We start from the raw sequence: 18410 nt of genomic DNA on the forward strand, positions 1-18410 counted from the left end.
TAATTTTAAACTAGGATAAGAGACCCCTAATCTTAGACTTGGGACCACACAGCCACTCCACTGAATAGCAGGCTAATGATTGCTTTGCAATACTTGCAGTTAGCCACACTGATTCCTTCCAAACCACTCATTGTTGAATTTGTGAATTCCAACTTGTGTAATGTTTATGTCCAATGGCCGATGAGCACCGATACGTTTTATCTATAATTTCATCATGTGACAAGGATTAAAAAGGATTTGCCAGTAGATCGTCGACTTGATTAATGAGAATGACTGCTAGCTAAGATTTTGAATGTATGATGTTGACATGATCAGTCCAATCAAAGCTACTGTAAATATAATGTGATTTGACACTAGCACCTCTATTTCAGTCTATTTCAGTCTTTTGGTTGTATTCAATCTCTGACACTAGCACCTCTATTTCAATCTCGGAAAATGTTTATTTTTCAACTTTTTTGGGGGTTGCACCGTTGTAGGGTATTTCATGATACGGCGTTGTATGTTCTCCACAGGTTTAAAGGGATGATTTTGATCATATATGGTGTTACGATCATTAGACCAAGGTGCAGCGTGGTAGGCGAACATCTTACGTTATTTAAAATGAACACCGAAAAACAACAACAGAATACAAAACAAACGTAAAGTTCCGCAGGCTACACAGCACCTGTACAAAATCAAGATCCCACAATCTAAGGTGGGAAAAAGGGCTGCCTAAGTATGATCCCCAATCAGAGACAACGATAGACAGCTGCCTCTGATTGGGAACCATACCCGGCCAACAAAGTAATAGAAAAACTAGAATGCCCACCCAAATTACACCTCGACCTAACCAAATAGAGAAATAAAAAGTCTCTCTAAGGTCAGGGCGTGACATGTGGTTAATTACAGACATTTCAAATACAAATAGCCACGGTTGTGCATGAGCACTGAGGCTGAGAACAATTGGTATTTATCAACAATTATCTCCTATCGCTGTACGCATGACACTCATAGGATTGATAAATCACACTTTTTCTATGCTTGCGAACATTCTAAATTCCATTGGTCAGTAGTATTTTTGAATAGTTTCTACACAATATTGATAAATGAATCCCCAGGCTTTTTCTTAAGTGGATCTAACAAGCAGAACAATTCCCATGACGGTGTCCAACTCAGCAAAGAGAACCAAAGTAGAGCTGGCAGGATGGACACAGTAGTGTTGGAAACAGCTAGGGCAAGGTGGACATTTATTTTATTCATGACAATCCACAAGATATATACGCATTTCAAGTTTTTTCTCTTTTTCCAGAGGTAGCAGCTACCTTTCATGACAGGAAGAAAGCAACCCTGGTCATGTGATGACTCCTGGACCTTTTCCATCATAGTCTCTCAGGGTATCCCCCCACAGCCTTCTCTCTCTCTCTCTCTCTCTCTCTCTGCCATGTCTCCCTGCCATGTCTCACTGCTTGAGTGAGCCAGTGAAGTGAGAGTGTCAGTTGTCAGCGAGTGTGGAGCTCTGAGCCAGTCAGCTAGCTCTGAGCCTGTCACGACTTCCTCCGAAGTCGGTCCCTCTCCTTGTTCGGGCGACGTTCTGCGGTCGACGTCACCAGTCTTCTAGCCATCGCCGATCCACTTTTCATTTTCCATTTGTTTTGTCTTGTCTTCCCACACACCAGGTTTCAAATCCATCAATTACATGTTGTGTATTTAACCCTCTGTTCCCCCCATGTTATTGTCTGGTATTGTTTATTGTAAGTGCTTGTGCACGTTATGTCTGGTGTACGTTGGGTTATGTACCCATTTATTGATTGTTCTGGAACTGGAAATACAGTTTTTGCTCTCCTGCGTCTGACACCTCTGCCGACAGTACGCACCCCTTACAGAATACCGGACCCAACTTATGGAGTCAGCAGGAGCAGGTACCCCGGGTATAGGGGTGGAGGAGTGCGTCCGGGAGCACGCAGCAATGCTCCACCATCTTGGCACCGCCATGGACCGCGTTGTCCAGACAATGGACCGCTGGGAGAGACAGGGAGTTCTCCCAGCGCCTCCATCAGCACAGCTGGGGTCTCCACTACGCGCCCCTCCTTCTCCTGGTCCCAGTGGGATTTGTCTCTCCCTTCCCCAGGAATACGATGGGACGGCTGCGAACTACCAGGGGTTCCTCTTGCAGCTGGACTTGTACCTGGCAACCGTCCACCCGGCTCCTTCGGACCGTGAGAGGGTGTCCGCCCTCGTCTCGTGCCTCACTGGGAAAGCCCTGGAGTGGGCCAACGCCATGTGAAGAGAGGGAGATGGGGCGTTGGACCAGTTTGAGGAGTTTGAGGAACGCCTATTCCATCTGAGGCAGGGGACGAGGAGCGCCCAGGAGTTCGCCCTGGAGTTTCGGACACTGGCTGCCGGCGCGGGATGAAACGACAGGGCCCTGATCGACCATTATCGCTGCAGTCTGCGCGAGGACGTCCGACAGGAGTTGGCCTGCAGAGACACCACCCTCACGTTCGACCAGCTAGTGGACCTGTCGATCCGGCTGGATAACCTGCTGGCTGCCCGCGGACGTTCAGATCGGGGTCTGTTGGTTCCACCCCCCCGCACCCTCTGAGCTCTGAGCCAGTCAGCCAACTTCGAGCCAGTCAGCCAGCTCTGAGTCCTGCCCTGCTGCCCTGAGACCATGTCAGTGGAGGAGGTGACAGCTCAGGCTTTTCCCTAACCAAGCACAACCCTCACATCCCGACGGAGTCCCACAGCTCTCTTTCCTCTCTCTGTCTCTATGAGTCAGCCGGTCTATGAAAGGGCTCCATCTGAATGTCTCTATAACCATAAATCTCTGTATAATCTAGAATCAAAGCAATTTTGGGGTTGAAAGGGGGATGAGTATTTGAACTAAGCTCTGAGTGATTTCAGGGAGCTGAATGATGTCTTCATTATCTCAGCATATCTTCATCAAAATAATTGTGACACAATCAGATTCGTTATAGTTTCTTGATCCAGAGCCACAAATCCATTATGTCACAGTAGAAATAGACATTAGCCTGCATTACCAGTGTCCATACTAATAACTTCATTAATGCTGGATCAACAACATGGACACATCTATCAGACTAAGCCAGCTCCACTAAAAGCAGCATTCATCTCCCCCACTACTGAGAGGTACCTGTAATAGCAATTTTAGCAATGTCATTTCATCTCATTGCAACTAATGTGTTTACCAGCAAAAAATGTAAAACTAAGTAACAAGGCACCATAAAACAAATTGCATCTCTGGCCCGCATGCCAGAGTTTACAAATGATAGTCATCAAGCAACAACAAAAACATTATTTGCAATGCACCCATCCCTTTTACATTTTAGATTATGCTAAACAAAACATTACACTAAGAGTGCAGGCCAGGCAGGCAGTGATGAAACGGAGTCTGAGAAGGAAAGAGTCTAAATGGCAAAATTAGAGCATGGACTGAGGCTGCATTTTTCAAGCATCCAATCACTCAGCTCCGTCCAAGTGACTGCTCTATGGTCAAGTGAGTGTGGAAAGCTGACTTTAAAGTTCAGTTCCCCCTTCGCCCTTGGCACCAATAGACAGACATATCGCTCTTGGCTCATTGAATGATAAAAGGCCAACTCAAGCGGCACTGTTTCAGTCCATCCCTGCAGGTAACTAGAGGGCAAAAACTCTCCCTCCCTTTCATTCCTGGCGTGTGAATGTACTCTGACTGAATGCAAACAAAGAAAGGGGAAAGGGCAGAGAGAAATAGCCGATGGATGCTAACAAACATGGAGGTTGAGTGAGAAGGGTGGGGGGGGGGGGGGGAGGCTAAAAACAAACAGAATAAAAACACATCCTGTAACTCCGAACTGCCACGATATGTCAACTCCTGACATTTCATATAGTAAAGGAGGTCAATGTTGAACTGAGTCAGCCCTGGATTCATTCATTACTAATATGCATTGCTTCGTTCAGTTTAGCCCCTGGGGATAAGCTGATTTGTATGTCCGGACCAGATGACAAACACATTATCTTGGACATTACTGCACGGCAAACTGATGAATATATCTGTCACTGGCAGGCAGTCCGTGTACAGACTAGAGTCAGATGCATTGTACTCTATTTGCTTATAGACGGTAATATAAAGCCACGGAAAGGACACAGGGATGTCATGCTATAAGCCTTTGTGTCTTATATCCGTGTTATATATGCAGCCTGCATGCATGGATGGTAACCTGTAGTGTATAGAAGGTGTTAATCCAGACCTAGGGTGAGGTATAGTCTACTTTACAGAGGACTCCTAACATTAATCCTCTTTCAGTTTTTCTAAATGTATCTATCTGAATTTCACCCATCGGAAAGGATTGAATGCATAGAAATAGAATGAATAGAACAGATGAATCATGGAATTGAATGGGGACTCCCATTCTATTTGTTCTATTTCTATGCATTTAATCCTATTCGATAGGCAAAATCCAGTTAGATAACTTTAGAAAACCTGGGAACAGATCTCTGCCTCTTGATTTAATTAGAACCCTTAGAGTTCTGGAGAGTTCATTCCAGCCTGGGGTACATCAGGAGCTATGCTAATTCTCTGTCCCTGCGACAGTTATAGGGGTTTCTCATCTGCATCAAGGGCAAAGCAGAGGCATCCATTAGCATCTGATATTAATTAGGTTTTAAATGACTGCATACCTCTGTCAAGGCTGTGGTCGGTGCCAGGCAGCGTCAGCTGTAATTACAGTACTTGTAGTTTGCATGGTGTTGTGCACATTGACACAAGGCACTCTGGGTAATAAATGAGCTTTTTTTGTCGATATGAGCAGAATGACTGTACAGTGTGAAATGTAAGTGTAAATACGAGAGCTTCTCCAAAGGCTCAAGATAGCATGAAGGTCATACAGCATGAAGCTCATATACCCATGGGAGAGGTGTGTGGGAGTTTGCACTGCAGTGACGATCTGTGACGGATGAGATGTTTTACAGTAAGACTTCACCTGCTGTTCTATACAGAGACCCTTTCCGTGTGTCTGTTTCTAATTAGGAAAAGTAATCAGTGTGTTCATTACGACCCAACCACACAGGGATGAACTAGTTCCATCTAGCAGGGGAGACGGAGCAATGGCCAGAGCTGCAGTGTGATGCTCTATCTGATCAGTACTATGACTATCCATTTCTAATTGCGCTAAGACCTGTTCCTTCTCCAGTCACTATATTCTCCATCAACAGTAAAACCAAGCCTATTGATTAGCACCAAGCCCACTGTAGAATTCAGTTAAACAATCATCTGGTGTGTGTGTGTGTGTGTGTGTGTGTGTGTGTGTGTGTGTGTGTGTGTGTGTGTGTGTGTGTGTGTGTGTGTGTGTGTGTGTGTGTGTGTGTGTGTGTGTGTGTGTGTGTGTAGAGAGAGAGAAAAATAATTGTATTTTTTTCTCCTCTGTTTTTCAGGTAAACAAGCGAAGCCAGCAGAAAGTCTTCCGTCTCCTATGTCCTAACCATTCTCATTAACAGGTCAGTCAGGCTGTATTTACACAGGCAGCCCAATTCTGATATGTTTCCCACTAATTGGTATTTTGACCAATCACATCCAATCTTTTTCAGAGCTGATCTGATTGGCCAATAGACCAATTAGTGAGAAAAAATATCAGAATTGGCCTGAACCTAGCCTAATAGACTAGCACTACAAACTGACAATGTAGCATCCACAGCTGCACCCCTTCCACTCCGTTTGTAATTTTAGGCTAGCGCTGATCTCATTGATCCATCGATGTCATAACACCGATGCAGCTGTTGGAGTCTCATATTTCAAATTCAAGCCACACATATTCCCTTGCCATCGGAAGCTTCCAGCCTACAGCAAAAAAAGATCAGAAGACAATCTCTATTTTCACCGATATTTCACAGACATTAATAATAGGTGTCTGTAAAACCAGGGGCACCTATCTAGAATCACAGTATTTAAACAAATGAATGACAATGTTCCATGATGGAGCCTAATTGATATCACAATGAATGTGATGACAGAAAGTAAATATACTTGTTTTTTTTATATTTTATATGATTCTTACAAATAATGTAAATATTATCCAATGTAATAGAATGAAGGATTACGCTGTATTAGGCAGACAATGTGGAAAACGTGCACAGTGCACATCGAACCCGCAGTGAGCTGTGAGGAGTATCCTTGAAGAGCATGCGCGCTGTATCCCTATCTCTGTCCGGTTAAACAGTTGGGTCTGTGCGCGAATAGAGACAAACGTGATGCTGCTCTGCTGTGTGTGTGACCGAGGCGACATGGCGAGGATTAACATATTGGGATTAATGTTTTTATAATGACTTCGCGTTAGAAGGCATTACATGTGAAAATAAAAAGAATGAGATGAGGCCGACGAAGAGACATAAACATCGCCACATACAATGATGAGCGCCAATTCGACTCAGAAACACTGAAGGACTGAACACTCGGATGCCATTTATGAAGGATGTGCAGAATTTGTTTAACATATGTAGCTTTTGTTAATGATTCGTTTTTCGTTCGTTTGTTTTAGCCTAGCCTACTATCGAGATACTGGCGTTATGGTAAGACCTATAGTATGTTTGTAATTGTGGAGCTGTATTGATTTAGGAATTATTATATGTTGATGTTCTAACGTGTTAATAAGTCATTTGTGCATGGTCTAACCCGTGAACTTTTTAGACTACCGAACGGCAATTGAAAACATAGCCTCAAATGTGACTTTGGGGATTTAAAAGGGTAGTTGTAGGTTATTGTAAATTGATGTGATGCATAAATAATGCATCGAGGCCATGCGAAAATCTACATGATGCAAACAAGTGGAATTATAGATAGTAGATTGTTTTTGATCAGTTGAAATTTAACCTATGATTTTTTGGCAAATCTTTCCCACTTTTCCCCAACTTATAATGGCATTTAGAAAGGGCTCTACCACATAGTCTCAATTCAAAACCAATTTAAATATGATACAACATCGAAGTGTGAGTCCTTATTGGTGCTAGGTTGATGCCCAAGACACAGCAGATCATTACATAGCCCTCAGTGGAGAATGTCTCCCTCTGTTTTCTTTCCACAAAGACCAAGAGAAAGACCCCCCCCCCCCCTCTTGTACACACACACACACACACACACACACACACACACACACACACACACACACACACACCACCCCTCTCCATCCAATCTAGTATTGAATGGGGTATTCAGTGGGCTGTTTGTGTGAGCTGATTTGTGTTCCAGGGTGGATCACAAGCTACAGCCTCCTGGGCATTTGGGTTCAGCAGCTGGGGCCATGGTAGGAAAAGGGGAATGGTGGAAGGTTGCAAGGGAGAATGGTTGGAGACTAGTTGTCAGGGTTGGGAAAATGGAGGTGGAAATGAATGTGTCAGAGGATCAGGTATTATGCCAGCATATTACCTGATCACAGTCACATGTGGAGTAGACAGAAGACAAACATGTCCTCCTCAAAGCCATAACTGGCTATATAAAGGATGAAGGAAAAAACAACAACTTTGTGCTATGTTGGATCATAGATTTACAAAAATACTCATCTTCAATACAAATTCAATAGAAGACCCAGTAGGGGATTCATACCATTTCCAACATCAGCTATAGACAGATGAAGCAAAATATTACAACAGAACATTCTGTAACTGCAGTTAAAGCTTTCTGCTAAACACACTTGCAGGTATAACCATGTGTTCTTCAATAAATACACTACAAGTCTCGTTGCAGCAGAGCTTGGTGCAGATACTCATTCTTTACACATGGATCCATTTTATTTCAGTAGTCAATAAAAAAGTGTTCAGGATGTGGCATTTGCAATAATTTTTGCAGCCATTTATTGAGTGGTTTTTAGTGACTGTGGCTTGGTTATGGCTTGGCCCATCAATCTGCAAATGGAAATAAAAAACAAAGTGTAAATAACCCAAGATGTTCCATTTACTAACAAAATATTAATGCAGCACTACATATATATCCCTTGCTGGCTAGCTTTTAAAGGATTGGTAAGTGCCGACCCTGGACCACTCTCAGGAGTGGCTGAGTGTATTCCACACAGGTCACGAATGCAGAGGCTGTCCTTGGCTTAGCATAGTCTCGGCTCATACCCTAAAATCTGGGTCAGAATTTACAGAAATATATACATACAAATAACTGATTCTCTTGGACTGATGCTCCTGTCTTATAAAAACAAATACATTTATATACATTTGGTCACAAAAATAAAATAATTTGCAGAAATGCCACAGTAAGGTTTATTTATTGGAAAAAAATAAATTCAAACTGGCAAAATGTACCAGATGGTCTAAGATGTGAATGTAGGTTAAAGCATATGAAAGGGCGATTACTCTAGAGCTCGACTATGTTTATGATAATCACCTCGTCTGTACTGCACTTGAAGACAGTCCGTGGGTTCCAGGAAGTATGGAGCAACATGAAAAGAAAAACAAAGAAGAGCAACTAAAGAAGTGCCTCAGTGCTTTCCTGGGGCAAGGCAGTTCCTCTGAGGCAAAACAAATAAAATGTGTAAGAGGGAGCTCTGTCTGGCATTTCAGGATATGAATTTGGATGAAAATTCGAGAGATTTGTCTGACCCTGCAAGAGATTTATCTTGTCCTGAAACTTATTAAGAGATTTGGCTGGTTTTTGGAAGGATAAATGTATCTGTCTGTAAAGGCTCTCTTAGTCACGACAGTGCTTTATTGCCAGCCTTCCTATACTTCTTGAATCTGGTTTTAAAGTTTATTCTCCATTTCAAAGTAACCTATTTTGCATGTGATTAATGCCTTAAATTGTAAATGCCATACACAAAGTCCTGGTTAAAATGTGCTTTGTTTGAGAAATAATCTACATTCATTAGTGAAAGGTTTAGCTTTAAACTGCAGGGTTCCTATGTTTTATTAATTTTCAAGAAAGAAGATGCTACCCACAACTCAGTGGAAAACTGAGTTACCTCAGTGGAAAACTGGCATTACCTCTATAATGAAACACAAGGTTTAAAAGTATTGTATGGCTCAGTTGAGATTGACGATTGCAATCTGGTTCCTGCAAATGCAAGTATGTTATTGCTGAAAGGGAGGGGGTTGAAAAGCTGACTGAGCTAAATGTGTTGACCTCACACTGTTGGTTCATGTCAGAAAGTAATGGATTAGATGATGAGACAGAGAATCTCGCATTGTGGGGGAAATAAGTCATTCTTGTTAAAAAAACGTAATGTCATCACTGGCTAACGCTACTAAAACTATTATTTTTGTGAAGGAAAACTTGCATCTGCTAGTTACTCTATAAACTCATGAAAACAATGTTTCTCTAAGCTTATTTCCAGTCCACCCTGGTCTCCCTTGGTGTTGGCGAGAAAGAAAGCCACCACATGTCAAGCCTTTGTTTAGGACTGGGCCGTATTCCAAAGCTGAGTCTGAGATGAAGGTGAGAGGTTACGCGGACAAGAGAAGGATCTAGTTTTGAGACCAATCAGGCAATTGGTTTCGTGTCATGCATGTCAACTACGTATTGTAAACAAGTAGACATGGAACTTATAGTTTGCCAACTTGTAGAGGAGGAATTGGTGACTTACTTAGGCTCACCTCCTCTCCTTTATAATAGAGACATATACAACCATAACCACTCTGCCTCAGTAACACAATATTTCTCCTGTGTCTCCTATCTGTAGTTTCATCTTTGAGGATAAGAAGAGAAAGCTGAACCTTGACCTCATTCAGACTGCCTTCCATTGGTTCTGGAGAAGGTGGGCTGAATCATCCTGATTCAAGAGGCTGTGTCTTCGCATTACAGTCAAGATACGTACAGCAACAAGCTATGGAGCGGAACCTCTTGCTTGAGTGGATCATGGTCGAGGTACATCTAAGGACATTTAACGACTAGGCTCCACCAACTCCTGATTCCTATTCCTCTCGTGGTGAGAAGTATTGTAGTCCACAATAATCATATTGCTGAGATGACTAGACAAGAGAGTATGTTACTGAGATAGAATGCTTTACACCAGAGCTCTGTATATGTTTGAAGCCAGCGGCAGGCTGAGATAAAGAGGGGATCGATGGCCAAGCCTCTCTACAGACTGCAGCGTTTCCTCCGGAGGACCCAGTTGTTCCTGCTCTTCCTAGGTGTGGCCTACATCATGGCTGGGAGCGTCCTGCTGCTCCAACGGGCCAACCTGGTGGTGACCCAGCGAGGGGCCACCAGCCCTCCACTGTCCTCCCTGCCCTCCTTACCCTCACCACCCTGGGCCCTGGGGATGCCACCCGTGAGGGTAGGAGGCTACGGGGGCAGGAGCTCACAGATCATGTCCAGGGGACAGGGGTACCAGCCTGGGAGCCTGTTGGACAACAGGACTGGAGCACGCTGGCTCATGTCGAGGAATCTGGAGATCCGACACCTGCGGCGGCGCTGGTTCCACAGCCTGATGACGGAGAAGGATATGTCACATGTGGAGAGGAGCACCCCCAGGAGGAATGTGCCTCAAAAAGGTACCTACCTATCCCAGAAATGAGGAAAATGATTCTCTGCCATTGAGAATGGAGATTCTGAAGGGCTATTGTATTCTATAAATTAGCTGTCTCAAGTTTTGGAGACACTACCTGAAAAAGTGGTTGGCAAAATGAAGTAACACAATGACAAATGACTTAACCTGTAACTAATGATTTGCTATTTTATGTATGTGTGTTTGTTTGCTCTCATGGCAAGGTTCTTACATGGGCTGCTTCCTGGACAATTCCAAGGAGCGGGCTTTGAGAGGATCTGTATCCACTGATTTCCGCAAAATGACCAGCACCATGTGCCAGGATACCTGCTCAGCGAGGTAATTGTCTCTCCATCCTGCCTCAACACACTATTATCAGATCTTTCATAACACAGGAAGTATTTCACATCTCAGGAGGAGCATATCATCAACATTATTGTAACGCTTGATGTCTGGGGAAGGAGAGGAGGACCAAGGTGCAGCGTGGTAAGTGTTCATATTATTTAATGAAATATGCAACACTAGACAAAATAACAAACACGACAAACAAACAGTCCTGAAAGGTGAAACAAAAACACTAAACAGGAAACAACCACCCACAAAACACAATGGAAAACAGGCTACCTAAATATGGTTCTCAATCAGGGACAACGATTGACAGCTGCCTCAGATTGAGAACCATACTAGGCCAAACACAGAAATAGAAAATCATAGGCAAACTAACATAGACAACCCACCCAACTCACGCCCTGACCATACTAAAACAAAATACAAAACAAAGGAACTAAGGTCAGAACGTGACAATTATATAACCCCCATTCCCCTCCTATAATCTCTGCAGATTAAACTGCACAGAATCGGTGTATCTGGAATGCACCCACAGGTAGGCAGACCATACAATTAGCATAGCATAGGCATAGACTCACCCGAGGAGTTCCACAATACTTTACTTGTATTAACTAGTAATGGAAGAGAGTTTGGGGGGAAGAGAGTAAGCACAGACCTACAGTTGCAGGAGCAGAGCACTAGCTGGTTTGTCCCAGGCTGAGAAATTGAAGCCTCCGAATTAAGGATGTGTGAGCAGAGGAGCAGTGAGGAGTGTTGTAGTCTCTGGTCTCCCAGGGAAGATGTTGAAGGAGTTGAGGAGGGGGGGTTGGAGAGATGGAGAGATCTACAGTGAGGGACTAGGGAGCAACAGGCAGGCAGACTGCTTCAGTCTCTGTCAGTATTAATTGTGCAGCAGAGCAAAGGGAGCGAGACATTCAGTGCTCCCCTAATTAACCCCTAGGGTTGAGGAGCGTGCTGCATTTGCATTGCTGTTGAATTCATTATTAACATACTGTATGTTCTCGTGATACACGTATGGTTCAGCATAGTTATAGACAAAGATTACTCTTGAAAAATAATACTTTTTAGGAAGTCAATATATGAAATACGTTTATTTTACAAAGAACCAGATTGTTTAGTGATTACGAATGTGTTGTGAATACTTTGTGAGTTGATGCAAACTTTTACCAGAGTTTCATATCTATCTGAATGCAATTTATTACAGTGGCTACCAGTTTGCTGGTCTGGAGTATGGGTCGGAGTGTTACTGTGGCAACCACATCACCAGCCTGCGTGTGAGAGATGAGGAGTGTAACTTGGACTGTAAAGGGGAGAAAGGCTCCCCCTGTGGAGGTGTTGGGCGCCTGTCAGTGTTCACGGTGGAGGATGTGCTTCCAGGCCAGAGGAGATGTGAGTATCAGGGACCTGGTCCAATCTGAGAGCTGGGGAACAGCAGGAGATTGAGTCAAGCTGATGAAGCATCGCATTCATTGTCAGGAGAACACACATCTGTTACACACCCACAAAGACACGTCTAGGGCTCTGCTTACAGGGAATATTCAGGTATGTTATAGGTCTGTATTGACTTGCAGCTGTGCAAACTACCTCTTCTGTGTTTGCAGACAGGAACGTGCGCTACCGCGGCTGCTTCAGGGAGCCTGACAACAGCTCCTCTACATCTCTGGTCCATGTGCTCCAGCCCAACCTTACCTCCCAGTCCTGCATAGAGGCCTGCATTAACAAGGTTGGACCCCTAGGGTGCCGTTGTCAGGATGTTACAGTATAACGATGCTTATAAATAAATTGTTTCAGCCTTTACGACGTGCTTATGAAGACTTTTTGTATGTCTTATTATACGTATATTATTATACCCATTATACGTTTTAGTTTGTTTGAAGTGTGACCACATTTGCCTGGCCTTAGGAGTTTCCTCTGGCTATGCTGAGGAGTTCGGACTGTTTCTGTGGTTACGCTACTCCTGACTTCACTCTCCATGAGCCGGCTGAGGAGGAGCACTGTTCACAGAGCAACACCACTGAGGCCTCCTTACCATCAACCCTCCAGCGCTTCTACCAGGTCTACCAGACACCTGTCCAAGGTAACACGGTCAGACAACCAAAAAAGCATTCTTCCTTCAAATCCAATACAGCCAACCTTGTGAAATCATTTTAAGCACCACTCCGGCATGACACCAAACTCCACTTTGCACCACACAATTCCACTCAAGATGTTAAAATTGTGTTGGCCTTTGTCTTCTGCAATTCAGTACGTTTCTGAGCAGACTATGTACAATTCCCATCCTGATTTAAAATGTTCAATTACTTCTTTCTCCCAGACTCCAGATGCACAGAGAGGAAGTTCCTACCGGAGAAGTCCAGTTCATTGGTAGCGCTCTCCAGCTTCCCAGGAGCAGGCAACACCTGGGTCAGACACCTCATAGAGTTGGCCACAGGATACTACACAGGCAGCTACTACTTTGATGGAACCCTTTACAACAGAGGTCAGCTCCTATACTGTACAGCCACTTCTGTCCTTGGCCTGTTGTGCAGATCCAGCTATTTGCCTCAGTCCATAATAAATTCAAGATTTAAAAAAAGGAAGTTATCATCCATACCCCCCTGTCTGGCTTGGCCTATACGGCCAATGACGAAAACAAAATATTTCCCATATGGTGTGTGTATCTGTGTCTTGGTGTTGTGTAGGCTTCAAAGGCGAGAAGGATTACTGGAAGAGTGGTCGGACCATCTGTGTGAAAACACATGAGAGTGGGAGGAGAGAGATAGAGATGTACGACTCTGTCATCCTGCTGATCAGGAGCCCGTACCGTTCCCTCGTGGCTGAGTTCAACAGGAAGTGTGCAGGACATCTGGGATACGCCTCTGATCATCACTGGAAGACCAAAGGTACAGAGCCAGCCTGGAATCTGGGTTTGATTGTGGCATGTATTAGTCATGTACAGTATAGTACACCAGCCAAAGTAGGAGACCTCCTGGGACCGTTTTTAAATTTTTTATTGCAGGAGGGAGGGTCTGTGTGTCTGCATTGTGTGAGTTGACATTGTTCTTTCTGAAAAGTACTGCACAATAATATGCTCCCCCCTTGTAGAGTGGCCTGAGTTTGTAGGCAGCTACGCCTCCTGGTGGGCGTCGCACGTTCTGGACTGGCTGCGGTTCGGCCGGCGGGTCCTAGTGGTCCACTTTGAGGAACTCCAGACAACGTTGGTGCCCCAGCTACGATCCATCACCTCCTTCCTCAACACCACAGTGACCGAGGACAGACTGCTGTGTGCTGAGAGCAACCAGGATGGACACTTCAAACGTTCCGGGGTCCGGCAGCCCACCTTCGACCCCTTCACACCCGACATGAGAGGACTGATAGATGGACTGATCCATGCGGTGGACCAGGCTCTCCGGGACAGCAACCACACAGGCCTTCCACTGGAGTACCTGCCCAGATGATGGACAGCTAAACTCTGATAACCCTGATCTCCACCTCGTCCACTACCCTGTCCCTCCTCGGTTTACACTGCCTTTTAGCTGTGGTGGCACGGATGGATGGGTACCCCCTATCCAACCCAAGAGAAAGTGTTTCATATCAGGAGCGTGCCATGCAAAGGAAACATAGTCATATACACAGAGGCTATTCTCACAGAAGCACTGGTTTATCAAAGAACTGTCTTTCTGTTTTAGAATTGTTAGGCTTTTTGGGACATTGCCTCATTGGGGGTGAACTTATAAGTGTACCAAACAATGGAAATGGTTTCCTCTGTTTTAAATAAACTCTAAATAAACGGCACATCCTATAAGAACTATAGGCTACATCCTGTGGTTCAACCCACTTTTGAATTTTGTTATTGTGATTAAAATATACAAACTATATATTGGATTACAACATAATAAAGTGACATTTAAATGATTTAATGCAAGCAACGTCTTCAGAAAGGGATACTGTTGTAATATGAGTTAACATTGGAGTGTTTATAAGGTGGTGCTAATACATAAGCATAATTAGAGCATCAAGTAACCGAATTAGACAAAATATACCACTATTCAAAAACTATCTTGAGGGATCAACTACACTACAGCCAAGGGAAGTGGGGAAATGATGTCAGGTTGTATTTTGAGGGCTACATCCTCAGAGAGAAGGAGAGGGAGAGGGAGAGTGAGCAGGCCCATGACAGAATGATCTGTCCCAGCTCAAGAGAGCAGCCCTGGACAAGACCAGACATACAGTCCCAGCTTGCAGGTTTAGCTCAGGGAAGAGGGGCAAGTCTCTAGTCCTCTATACTAATCTGTACTGAGCTGATAAGCGCAGCAGCACTGGTTGTGTGGGCGATGCACTATGTACCAGAGTGTCTGGATTTACAATTGTGTAATATGGTACTCTCTCTCTCTTTCTTTCTCTCTCTCTCTCTCTCGCTCTCTCTCTCTCTCTCTCTCTCTCTCTCTCTTTCTTTCTCTCTCTCTCTCTCTGTATCTTTTCTCTCTCTCTCTCTCTCTCTATTTTTCTCTCTCTCTCTTTATCTCTGTCTTGGTCTCTCTCTCTCTTTATCTCTGTCTTGGTCTCTCTCTCTCTGTATCTTTTCTCTCTCTCTCTCTCTCTCTCTCTCTCTTTTTCTCTCTCTCTCTTTATCTCTGTCTTGGTCTCTCTCTCTCTGTCTCTCCCTGTCTACAGCATTCGATACACTGATGGGAAATATTTGCTAAATGTTTTTTGGAAAAAAGATTAAAGTGATAGTTCAAAATACAGAATGTTGTATTCCTTTTAGGCCTTATTACACAAATACACATTATTAAGTGTGTATATCTTGAAAAAAAAAGGTATATTTAAGCAGAAACCTTGGGTATAAAATATTAACGTGGGATTCTGGGAAATGGGGAATATATGCTGAGCACATTTTTCTATTGGGGGCCGAAGTAAGGTTGTTATTTTCAGTGGTGTGTATTCATCGACGCCAAGGAAAGCCAGGCTTCCCAAACAAAGTACAAAAAAAAATGATACAATCTTTCTGTCTTTCAGAATTTTCCTTCAATTCGCAAGAGGCTGAATGTATCTCACAGGAGAAAGCATCAGAGTGAGTGAACAGTGCCCCTCTGTCTCTCTACGTGTAGGCCATCTATCAGATGCTGTCTGGTCCAAACGAGTATGACATTGTTGCCACACGTAGCATTGAATGCAAGGGAAGCCAACGAGAATTTGGCCTCCCTTGACGAAAAAGACAAAATGTCCAATCAGTGTTGATCTGTGAATGGTCGTGGCAGTGAAAAAGAATTGTGAGAACATACGTCATTAATAGAAACAACTTGAATTGTTGCATCTAGTTGTGTTGTTGTCCTCCTGTGGCTATTCCTAAATTAGCCATGGATGGAGATTGGGATTTGGACTTGTAGGTTTACTTCATTCTCTGTACTGTGCCCATGGCCTGAGAGGATGGAAATACAATATGCAGCTAGATGTGGAAGGCTAATGTTGACTAGCTAATGTTGCCCATGAATGGAAGTTAGGCTACCAGTAGTGAGCAAGCATTTTAGCCAGGTAGCCTAGGACAACATAAAATAAAACCGTGTACTGTATGACAGAGTGAAAGACCGTTTCATCAGCATGAAAGAGAGGAGGATGGCATTGGTGTTTCTTTACAAGTAGGGTGAGTCAACATGTTTTTGTATTTGCACGAACGCACGCCCACGCACACAAACAGAAACAGAACCATAGACAGCCGCATCGTATTTAGCTTATGTTGATTGGACTAAAATGTTTTTGGTTTCTTTCAGTTGCCACTGTATTAGACTAAGCATAGGTGATTTTATGATGTTTAAATGTTGAAGTTGAAATGGTGCTGGAATAGTGGAGGCATCCCCTGATTTCTTTGCGACTTGCGGTGACTCTGTGGTTCTAAATCAATAGTTGTTTAGTGGTCTGAAAATGTCTGAAACATTAACTTGCTTAACCATGCTGTACCACCAATGCCATTCAAGGCCACAGTGTCTCCCGACCCCTCCTGTCTCAGCCTCCAGTATTTATGTTGCAATAGTTTATGTGTCGGGGGGCTAGGGTCAGTCTGTTATATCTGGAGTATTTCTCCTGTCTATCCAGTGTCCTGTGTGAATTTAAGTATGCTCTCGCTAATTCTCTCTCTCTCTCTTTATCTTTTTCTCTCTCTTTCTTTCTTTCTTTCTTTCTTTCTTTCTTTCTTTCTTTCTTTCTTTCTTTCTTTCTTTCTTTCTTTTTCTCTCACTCTCGGAGGACCCGAGCCCAAGGTCCATGCCTCAGAACTACCTGGCCTGATGACTCCTTGTTGTCCCTAGTCCACCTGGTCGTGCTGCTGCTCCAGTTTCAACTGTTCTGCCTGCAGCTATGGAAACCTAGCCTGGTCACCGGACGTGCTACCTGTCCCAGACCTGCTGTTTTCAACTCTCTAAAGACACCAGGAGCAGTAGAGATACTCTGAATGATCGGCTATGAAAAGCCAACTGACATTTACTCCTGATGTGCTGACCTGTTGCACCCTCTACAACCAATGTGATTATTATTATTATTTGACCCTGCTGGTCATCTATGAACGTTTGAACATCTTGGTCATGTTCTGTTATAATCTCCACCCGGCACAGCCAGAAGAGGACTGGCCACCCCTCATAGCCTGGTTCCTCTCTAGGTTTCTTCCTAGTTTCTGGCCTTTCTAGGGAGTTTTTCCTTGCCACCGTGCTTCTACACCTGCATTGCTTGCTGTTTGGGGTTTTAGGCTGGGTTTCTGTACAGCATTTTGTGACATCAGCTGATGTAAGAAGGGCTTTATAAATACATTTGATTGAATGATTGACTGTCATGTAACTAACTGTCTGTTACATGCAATATGTGTCGTGGACTTCACTGGACAGAAGTTGCTATTCGGTTTCATCATAAAACAAAGGTGTGGTTGAATATATTCTGCCACTGTCTTCTTATTGTCTCGGCCTATAGGCTTATATATCACGACTGTAAGGCATATGATTTGACAGCAAACAACACAATTATCACAACACATACAGTGTAGGTTGTAACATGGCTTGGCTTCCCCAGTGATTTTACTCACTCACCGCTACAGGTTAATATTATCCAGTGCCACTTGGTGAAAGTGAATGCTAAAATACAGATTGGAGATTGGTGTTGGTATGTGCAAGTCCATTGTTTTTCCAGTCTAATGTACACTTGGCGCCATCGTGTGGACATTAAATAATATTTTGGGATTATGGGATTGTTCCATCAAAATATACTTTTTTCCAGTTATCTTGTCTGTGGTCGATTCACACTTATCTTGTCTGTGGTCGATTCACCATCGCCATACCACTACTGTGACTATGGAAGAATAAGCAAAAGTTTAATCAAGAGGTTACTAAGACGTGTTATGTCTGACCCTGCAATTTCCCTCAACATTAATAAATACATATACCTAAATGCTGTCCCAGGGACATCAGACCTAACTCGCCAGTTCACATTCTCCTGTCTTTATCAGTGATTATATATAAAATCCACCAGATTGGGTCAGGGTAAGACCTATAGAGCATTCGAACAGGACATGTAATGCACACTATAGCCATTCCATAGGCATATATTGTCCATGTATGACAATAATAAATATTAGTTGTATCCATG

The 18410-nt window shown here is 43.7% G+C and overlaps 1 protein-coding gene across 3 annotated transcripts; it reads left to right on the plus strand.

Annotated features, from left to right (window-relative positions):
• The first annotated feature begins 5863 nt into the window (after positions 1-5863).
• On the plus strand, positions 5864-15532 carry LOC110507906 (sialate:O-sulfotransferase 1). 3 transcript variants are annotated; one of them, XM_021588324.3, is made up of 11 exons: positions 5864-6540; positions 9292-9403; positions 9648-9893; positions 10001-10461; positions 10679-10793; positions 12007-12191; positions 12404-12525; positions 12705-12879; positions 13117-13281; positions 13484-13684; positions 13887-15532. In XM_021588324.3, the coding sequence occupies exons 4-11, from the start codon at positions 10032-10034 to the stop codon at positions 14237-14239; spliced, it is 1746 nt and encodes a 581-aa protein (XP_021443999.2). In that variant the 5' UTR covers positions 5864-6540; positions 9292-9403; positions 9648-9893; positions 10001-10031; the 3' UTR covers positions 14240-15532. The 3 variants fall into 3 exon arrangements, with proteins under 3 accessions (XP_021443999.2, XP_021444000.2, XP_090079598.1); XM_021588325.3 differs by having other exon boundaries at positions 6190-6540; positions 9648-9832; XM_090223472.1 differs by lacking the exons at positions 5864-6540; positions 9292-9403; positions 9648-9893; positions 10001-10461 and adding an exon at positions 10869-10940.
• Positions 15533-18410: the final 2878 nt, after the last annotated feature.

Source organism: Oncorhynchus mykiss, chromosome 27, assembly GCF_057628025.1.
Source record: "Oncorhynchus mykiss isolate SJ-2025 chromosome 27, ASM5762802v1, whole genome shotgun sequence".
NCBI lineage: Eukaryota > Metazoa > Chordata > Actinopteri > Salmoniformes > Salmonidae > Oncorhynchus > Oncorhynchus mykiss.

Coding starts and splice junctions, on each gene's coding strand:
- LOC110507906 (XM_021588324.3), top strand. CDS start 10,032: ATGGCCAAGCCTCTCTACAGACTGCAGCGTTTCCTCCGGAGGACCCAG. Junction 12,880..13,116: donor CTACCAGACACCTGTCCAAG/GTAACACGGTCA, acceptor TCTTTCTCCCAG/ACTCCAGATGCACAGAGAGG. Junction 13,685..13,886: donor TCATCACTGGAAGACCAAAG/GTACAGAGCCAG, acceptor CCCCCCTTGTAG/AGTGGCCTGAGTTTGTAGGC.